General features: G+C 38.4%; 1 protein-coding gene across 1 annotated transcript in view; it reads left to right on the top strand.

Moving 5' to 3' along the window:
• Nucleotides 1-8,832, top strand: part of LOC135476916 (hydroxyproline dehydrogenase-like) — a 29,662-nt gene extending 20,830 nt beyond the window's left edge. The window contains exons 5-8 of the mRNA XM_064757062.1: nt 27-173; nt 3,127-3,393; nt 6,537-6,624; nt 8,525-8,832. Of these exons, the coding sequence (XP_064613132.1) occupies nt 27-173; nt 3,127-3,393; nt 6,537-6,624; nt 8,525-8,706 (684 nt within the window). The 3' untranslated portion in view covers nt 8,707-8,832. The remainder of the gene's footprint in view (nt 1-26; nt 174-3,126; nt 3,394-6,536; nt 6,625-8,524) is intronic.
• Nucleotides 8,833-9,658: the final 826 nt, after the last annotated feature.

Here is a 9,658-nt window from a genome sequence, read left to right on the forward strand (position 1 = left end):
TACTATGTATGTGTGTATTTTTGCAGTTGGCCCATCAGAAAGGCGTGACAGTGTGGGTGGACGCTGAATACACGTACCTTAACCCTGCCTTAAACCTGGTGTCACTAGCAATGATGCTCAACTTTAATAAAGGAAGACCTATCGTTGGATATACGTACCAAAACTATCTCAAGGTATAGTGAGATTATGTGATATGTATCATGATCTTGGTGGCAATGATGTGCGTGTGTATGTATGATTGCGCCGTTATAGTTTTATTTATTTATTTGATTGGTATTTACGCCGTACTCAAGAATATGTCAATTATACCAGATAATGAAATATTCTTCCGCACGGTGTTAAACACCATTCTGATAATTAAATAAATACATTTTCAATCAGGAAGATCGGCAAAAAATGTGAGTTCAGAAGTGATGCAAAATCTACCTGATGTGCCATGTGTTTATTCTAGCATTGATACACGATTTGAATACTGATTTCACTCAGTCGTCTACAGCATACCTTGCGTCTATTCAACATCAATGAAAACTGTTGACCGCTTCTATTCGCATAATTCCATCCTATTTTCGTACTTTATATACTTTCTTAGTTCTTTGCTGGTTTGTGTTTTACGTCGTTTAAAAATCCCTGTTTAAAAAGTACTTTGTGGGGGACAGACCACATGGGTCTATGTTTGAAGGGTTACGTTTCTGGCGCTGAGCTGGCTCGAAGAACACATGGAGTATCTGTATGCAATGTCACCTTGTGCACACTGTAGCGACACGGGTCATCGGGGTTCGGGGTGTTCACCCAGTTCCAAGCAAGTCCAACGATGACGTAATTTCTGAAAGAATCTGACCGTTAACGAAAAATATGCATAATATAGAGCGGTAATTAACAGGTATAAAATACCCCTAAAATGAAATTTTTAACAAAAATTCCGAGCATAATTTTCTTCGTCTGGCAATTTTTTAAAAATTGTTTTCGCAGTCTACTTTTACCGTGCTGACGAAAAGTATTATCGCGCACATCATTTGGAGATTTTGATTTTTCCTGGAATACCTTGTTGGAAATGTATCTGTATAGGTGTCTCCTTTATGTATGAGGTTCATACTGTATAGGTGTCTCCTTTATGTATGAGGTTCATACTGTATAGGCGTCTCCTTTATGTATGAGGTTCATACTGTATAGGTGTCTCCTTTATGTATGAGGTTCATACTGTATAGGCGTCTCCTTTATGTATACGGTTCATACTGCAAAGCCTGTCAATACAGTGAAGTAGCAGCTCTGCCGAGCAGAGAACACTACTCGTTGATGCAGTATTGAAAGACAAAAAAAAGTGCTTTGCTCACTCACCATCGTTTTTCAATCCTTTGATTCTGTCAAGAATATATTCGAACAGGTAGAACTCAAATCGATGAATTGATTATAAATATAATATAAGGTGCGTTGTTCTCATATGGTCATATTGTACCAAGAGTGAGTACCATTGTTCGGCACGTCACTCATCTACATGTGTCTACCTCTTACACGTGAGAACTTGTCGTGTGATTCACCTTTTTGGGAAGCAACCTACAGGGAAGAAAATGGCAGCTCAAACACGTATAAGACACATTCTGGCCTGATACTAACTGCCTTCCTATCGCTTTAGAGACGACATTTATATTTTATTTCCAGACACATCAGTGTGGTTCTACGTCCTCCATGAAACAGAGTTAAAGTTTTCAGTAAAGTGGCGAAGTTCATTGTTAATTCAAGGCGATTTTGAGTCGCCCCAACCCCCATCCCGTTTATTTGAGTGCTACATCTAGTAACGTAGTATAGATTTACTCTTGCTGTTAAATGTGGCGTGCATCATCCCTTTTCAGGGCTTGGAAAACGCCAAATTTATAATTTCACTCACTCACATCAGTGTGGTCAATATGTGCCACAAACTATTTCTCGGCTGTTGTATCCCAAGTATCCATACTGGATGGATGTGACGGGAAAACACTTTAAAGCATCTACAGTACCTTAAACTGATGACAGTTAACGAACAAACGAGCCATTTTTCTTGTTAAAGTCTCACATTGGATGAGAATCTCGCTGACTGATTCAGTAAGGCGTAAGACTGACGAGTTTAGTCGCCTGACCAAATCTATCTATTGCCTCGTATGCTGCGATGGTTTTCTCCGGGTTCTGTACTGATACCATTAGCCACAATCCTGAGCGCCTTTCCGTAATTCCGACTCTTGTCCATTTATCTAATGTAGGGTTTTATTCAAAGTGGTCATGTAAATGCTTAGATAGTAGCAACATATAGTCCTTGACACCATGGCCTATGCAGAATTAGGCAAAAACTACTTGGATTATGTTTATGGCTATTTGTCAGGTGTTACTGGCACGGACTTACTCAAATACTCTGTACTTATTTATTTATTTAGTGGATTGATGTTTTACGCCGTATTCAAGAATATTTCACTTATACGACGGCGGCCAACATCCTATAGGAAGAAACCGGAGAGAGCCCAGGGTAAACCCATCACCATCCACCATCTTGCTGGCAGATCTTCCCACGTACGGCTAGAGAAAAAACCAGCATGAGCTGGACTTGAACTCACATCGACAGCATTTGGTGAGAGGCTCCTGGGTCTCTGATCACGACCAATCTACATATTTATCTACTCACTAGATGATGCCTTCAGTGACCCAGTATGGGATTTCCTATATCTTGTTCACTGAAACGAAGTAGATAAATCCGTATACCAAAATGGGCATTGGGAGTCGTTAGTCGCAAAATCCATGTCCAAAACAAGCTATAATACCGTGCAGTACCCAAAGTAGTATATAAGAAAAAATCAAAGCCGGTAGCTTGTAAGACGAGCAGTGAACAATTATGCAGGGAAGACTGTCGATTTTACTGGTTTGACATCCAATACAAGTTCGTAGTCCGTGAATAATTTTGTGGAGTACAAACGCTGACTCCAGTTCACTCAGTGGTAAGTTGTTGGGTATATTGTGCTCCACGAATGCGTAATATTTTATCGACACCGGCAAACAACATCAACCATGTTAACTACCACAAAATTCGGTGCAAAATATTCATCCACTTTTTTTTTCATTTTTCTGATGTCAGTAATAAAGTTTTCTTTTGTTTCTTCTTTTAAGAAAACCTTTGATTTACTCAAAGCGGATGTACAGTTCATAGAGACGAAGGACATTTGTTTCGCCGCAAAACTTGTGAGAGGCGCTTATATGGACAAAGAACGCCATCTAGCGGCAACGGAAGGGTATGAAGATCCGGTACACCCAACGTTGGCGGATACCACAGATATGTATCACAGATCTATGGACTTAATGCTGCGGAAAATCGCCAAGAATCCTCACAGCTACTCTGTTATTCTGGCGTCACATAATGAAGGAACCATTCATCAGGCACTTACAAGGTAGACTTAAATACTCTCACAGCAGCATCGTCCGTTGATCGCAGAGTCATCGATTGTAAAGTATACAGTTGAATTTACAACCGATTGTAAAAATAAGTTACGCGGCTTGCACGAAAGGGTTGTAAGGTGACAGTAACTTTTCAGAGTTACGATCGCGACGTAGGCCAAACTTGACTCGTACAAAATGGTGGTTTGTATAAACGGACAATATATCAGTGAGTCAAGTTTTGTGCCTTTATTTTCAAATGAGTTCAGTAGATAACATGCGAAAAAACTTTTGCACTATCTTTTTGATACAATTAAACTGCACACTTTTATAAATCGAGTCGAAAATTACTAACTACCACTTTAGCCAAGGTAACTATTTGTACTTTACGTTTTTAGGGGCGATAGCAAATATTTACAAGAGGGTCGAGCCAACGGTAATTTTTTATCGTAAATTACGACTATGTACATGACAACCCCTTCGTGCAAGATGGTGTCGATAATAAATTCAGGGTATGATCGTAATCATAGTTATTTACAATCATCTAAGGACTACGATCCTTAGATCAAGTGCAAGTGGCCCCTGAACTGGAAAGGTGTTAGTTAGCTAGGTAGTTTCAGAGTTTCGTTTCTGAATGATATCTGGTAGAATACAAATCCCAACAAAGAATTAAAACAACCTGACATTTGTCAGCGGAGAGGAAAGAGCACGTTGTCCCAAGTTTGTGCAGATTTGCACTCGTACCAATGTATATGGCAGGTGTGTTTTAAGATAAATAGACAGATCCATCTTAAATTTAGCTGTTTAGCCTGTATTCAGTGGGGTCAGTTAGTTATTCAAAAGGAACAACACACAGACTACAATCCTTTAGCGTTAACTGTTGATAGAAACAAGCCACTTTCCTTATCTAGTATACACGGTGTTCTTATGGCAATATTTTGATATCTACGGCCTATTTTTTTTCATTTTGATTGGTGTTTTTCGTTGTACTCACTTTTTCCCTTATAAGACGGCAGTCAGCATTATATGGCAGGAGGAAGCTTGTTATAGCTGGTTGCTGAAAGACCTTCCTCGTAAGACCAGAAAGGAAGCCAACATGAGCGATATTTACGTATCAAGGACATGAATGGTTATACAAAATACTGCGCCTTCAAACGTCATTCCTGAGGTCCCCTTCTTAAACTTCTAAATCTCCGGCCTTACATGGGAAGGTCTGCAAGCAACCTGCGGATGGTCGCGGGTTTCCCCCGGGCTCTGCCCGGTTTCCACCCACCTTAATGCTGGCCGCCGTCGTATAAGTGAAATATTCTTGAGTACGGCGTAAAACACCAGTCAAATAAATAAATAAACTTCTAAATTTATAATCTCTTAACTTTTGTTTATCGTCAGATGTGTCATTAACGCATTTACAAATGTCCTATTTTTTAAAGATTAGGATATTATTATGTAGACAGTATAAATTTGACCAAGGAGGATAATTTGAACCTGCTTAAATTAAAAGGGCGTGGTTACTAAAATCCTATATGACGAATAGGTGTCAATAAAAGCGTACTACTGTACTTAAAGGAGTGCATTGTACTTAAAATGTTAAACAAATGAAATAGAGATTTTCGTACACTTGCACGTAAAGTAAATCTGAGAGGTCATGGTCTAAGAGCTCAGGTTCAAAAGAGGTCAAGGCAGAGGTAAAGGTGACCGAGGTCACGACGAAGGCCTCACATAACACCGGATTATATCCACGAATTTAAGGACTGAAGGAGTGGCGGCTGGCGCGCAGTGATAATATCGTGACAAATTACGCGATTCTGTTCGCGTGAATTACAATTTTCCAAACTTCCATAGCTAAAAAGTACATGTGTCAAAGCATACATATATGAAAGCTCTTTAGATAAATGGGCTACTGGGTGCGTGTCTGTACAAGACGGCATTTTCTTTGTAGAATTATACCAATTTCAGCGCCGGCTACAAACAAGATATATAAAAAACAAATCATCCACTAGATAAACAGAAAACTACCATATACACGACGGAAATAAGAATCATACCACATGGGATCATTTCTGTATCAACAGTCAGGATAACGTGTTTGGTGTTCTTTGAGCATACGTTTCACACCAAGCCTAATGATGTTTATAGAATTACATGTATACTCATTTCAGTGACAGGTACAGATAAATTATAGAAAAAAATCCCAAAATATGTGTTTAAAAAATACTAGTAAACGAACGAAATAAAAGTTACTGGATTATTAATACGACCTTTTTCCGTTATAATTTTTTTCAGTATTTTTTGTGCTGTATATGCAAGTCTGTGTCAAATTAAACGCATGACGGAAATGCTTTATTCTCAGCATACTAGTGTCCTAAAATATTTTTGACATTTCTATTGTAAGCGTCTTTTTGTATTTGACATCTTTTGGACACGGTCACCTGATGTTATTGACATGTTGTGTCCAGTAACGGGGCCATCTAAAATGACCCAAAACATACATGACACACAGTAACACATGCGCTCTAAATTTACCCGAAAATAACCGTCCAAGTATTATACTCCAATATTTATGTTAGTTATATAGAAATTTTAATTAAATGATTGATAATGCTAACACGCGTTTTTTAAAATAATAACGAAGAATCCAAGGCATCACCACGTAAATATCAAATGTTACAGAAGCTTTCGATCCACGTGATGTTGCATTGACGTCTTTATTATTTTCATTGAAGCCACCCGTGAGTTTACGGCAGTAAACTAAATGATTGACAATGCTAACACGCGTTTTTTAAAATAATAACGAAGAATCCAAGACATTACCACGTAAATGTCAAATGTTACAGAAGCTTTCGATAGACGTGATGTTGCATTGACGTCTTTATTATTTTCATTGAAGCCACCCGTGAGTTTACAGCAGTTAACTAAATGATTGACAATGCTAACACGCGTTTTTTAAAATAATAACGAAGAATCCAAGGCATTACCACGTGAATGTCAAATGTTACAGAAGCTTTCGATCCACGTGATGTTGCATTGACGTCTTTATTATTTTCATTGAAGCCACCCGTTAGTTTACAGCAGTATATAAGTGTGTTTATAGTGTTAATTTACATGATTCCGTTGTAAAATGTGTTATACTGTTCACTTTGTTACAGCATCAAAGAGTACGACATCGACCCAAGAGGGGGCATGTTTTCTTTGGTCAACTTTTGGGCATGTGCGATCAAGTTTCGTATTCTCTCGGTAAGTGAGGCTGTGGATCACGTGGGCCAAACGCAAGGTTAAACACCATATGGAATCATATCTACATCTTATAAATGGGATCCTTAGATCATACTGTTCATACCACATGACTGTCAGGGTTGTATCTGACAGAGCCCAGTAGCTCGAATGTATATTACCCAATACTGGTAATCAGTCAAATTTTATATTTAAAAATTCAGCAGCCATGCAGTTGGCCAATTAACGTATAAATTTATTTATTTTATTTGATTGCTGTTTTATGCCGTATTCAAAAATATTTCACATATACGAAGGCGGCCAGCATTATGTTGGGAGGAAAACGGAGTCCGGGGAAACCCACGACCATTCGCAGATTGCTGCCAGAACTTCCCACGAGGAGAGGAAGCCAGCATGAGCTAGACTTGAACTCACAGCGATCTCTCAACGCGTAAAACAATTTATTATACCCTTACCCAATTATATTTGGGCTAAGTACAACACTGAAGACTTGGGTTAATGTGAAATCTGGTATTAAAATCGTAAAACAGTTTTGAACAACTGGGCTTTGGGACGGTTGTAAAAAAAAGAGAACACCCTACCCTTTAAGATAATACACCGACATGTATATGCATTTAATGGCCTTTTATTACCGTGTTTATGAGAGAGGAACACATGTATTTATAATACATTCCCCACTAATTTAGTTTTTCTTCAACAAAACTGATACAAACATTTTTCACTTAAATGCATATAGAATCATCTTCCTCTCAAAATCTGTGAGTAAAACCCGTAAGAACACAGTCAAATGGCGTATGCAAATTATTGAGATATGAGCATGGTCAAATCATGTCTACAAAACATGACACATGATTGACAACATGGTCAAGTTTGAGTACACGGTCAAATAATGTCTGTAAAACAGACACGCCATTAAAAACATCTTCAAATGATGTCTACAAAACAGACACATGGCAATATAGTAAAATGATGTACACAAAACAGACACATGAAGGAGAATATGATCAAATAATGTCTACAAAACAGACAAATGGTTAAGCACACGATCAAGTGATGGCTGCACATGGTTAAAAACATCATCAAATGATGTCTACAAAACAGACACATGGTTAAGCACATGATCAAGTGATAGCTGCACACGGTTAAAAACATCATCAAATGATGTCTACAAAACAGACACATGATTGAGAACATGGTCGAGTAATGTCTGCAAAATAGATTGAAAAAATGTCCGAATAATGCGCACAGAACAGACACATGACTGAGAACATGGTCAAGTTGCCTCTACAGTGCAGGGAGATAGGACCATGGTCAGATGAAAACTACAAAACAGATCTATGAGAACATAGTTAAGTGATTTCTTAATACAGTCACAAAAGAACGTGGTCAAAAGCGGGCAAAAGAGACACACAAGAAGGTTGTTAAATAACAGCTAGACAACAGATAACAAGGTTAAAAGGCATATTTACTAAACAGGGACGTAAGAATATATTCAAATTACTTCTACGATCAGGAACGTACGAAGATCGTCGTAAGGTTTGATAAAAATTCTAGATATTATGGCTTAATTAAATTAATTATGAAAAGCCACAAAGTTAGTTTCGTTTACTTCGAACACGATGCTTACACGTATGTGATGTTGTTGTATGGTTGACTTGAACTAAGCGTTTGGCACGTTTTCACGTGCCACAGTTACTACACACCTTGTGCTATCAGACAGCAAAGCCCATTAAATCATCTGATCAGTGTCGATAAGAGATCTCCCCAGTTGCCTCTTTACTTTTTAATCAGTGTGAAAAAGGAGATAAGCGAACTTTTTATGCATCAGCTTTTTTCCCTTTAGTTCCCAGAGATTAATCTTTAGTCTCATCGTCATCAAAGATCCATATTATTTGTTTGGCAGGGAGAAAGAACTATCTGGTGTACAAATCTATACCTTACGGATCTATCAGAAACACTTTACCTTATCTGTGTCGACGCGCCCAAGAAAACAGATCTGTGCTAAAAGGCGTCCGTCGCGAGAGGGCGCTTTTGCGCAAGGCATTCCGGGAAAGGGTTACGGGATATTCCAAGATAGTTAATTGATATTGCACAGATTCTGCTTACATTAAAATATGGTGGTAATAACGCCGTCTACCTGATCACGTTGCGTGGCAAATATTTAATATTTTATTTGCCTGAAGTCAAGGATACCCTCCAGTACCCTGAATTATTCCAACAAATCTTTGATACTCCATGTTACACATTTATTATTAGTTATCTCCAAAATGGCACTGTTTCTCTAACACATACTGCTTTTTTTCATGTCATTTGTGCTTTCTTTCTTGTAATGTTTTGCATCATTTTTCGATTGTGATCAAACTGTGAATGTTTAAGGTTGAAAAAATATGCGAGCTCGCGGTCACGGTAAAATGGCTTTGTGTAATCGCCTCAGTTGTTTCAACATGCCTTTGATACTCCTTTTTTACTTATCCATTATTACTTATATCTAAAGCGGTGTTGTTGCTTTGGTACATTCTGTTTATGTTTTTTTGTTGCTGTTGTTGTTTTGTATTATCTATGTGACGTTTGATATCTTGATATTGTTAAAAAAAAGTGCGGTCATTTGCAGCCTGCGAGAAAGCTCATATAGAATCCTATGCTATCTGTAGAACTTGTGGGATTGAATGTGGTTCTGCATGAACTATTGACTTCGACATCCAAGTCGGCATATCTAGGGAGTTCCAAAGAAGGAAACCTCTGGGTTGGACTGACCTTGTCTAGGTATAAGGGGAACAACCCGGTACGCGTTAGTTTCGGGGCGTTTTAAGTTACGTGTACGAGAAACGCGATGGATGCTTGTCTATATTGTAAAGTCATCATGGAATAAAATTCTGTGTCAGTATGGCAGTATGTCAGTTTGGGTGCCAGACGGAAATCTCATCACGTTTTGTCATGTTACCCAATATCCCTACTACCAACCTTTATCATCCTCCCTTCACCACACGTCTCATGTTACTGAGCGTTACATATCCCTAGATACTGTCACCGATACAAA

The sequence above is a fragment of the Liolophura sinensis genome, chromosome 10, assembly GCF_032854445.1.
Source record: "Liolophura sinensis isolate JHLJ2023 chromosome 10, CUHK_Ljap_v2, whole genome shotgun sequence".
NCBI lineage: Eukaryota > Metazoa > Mollusca > Polyplacophora > Chitonida > Chitonidae > Liolophura > Liolophura sinensis.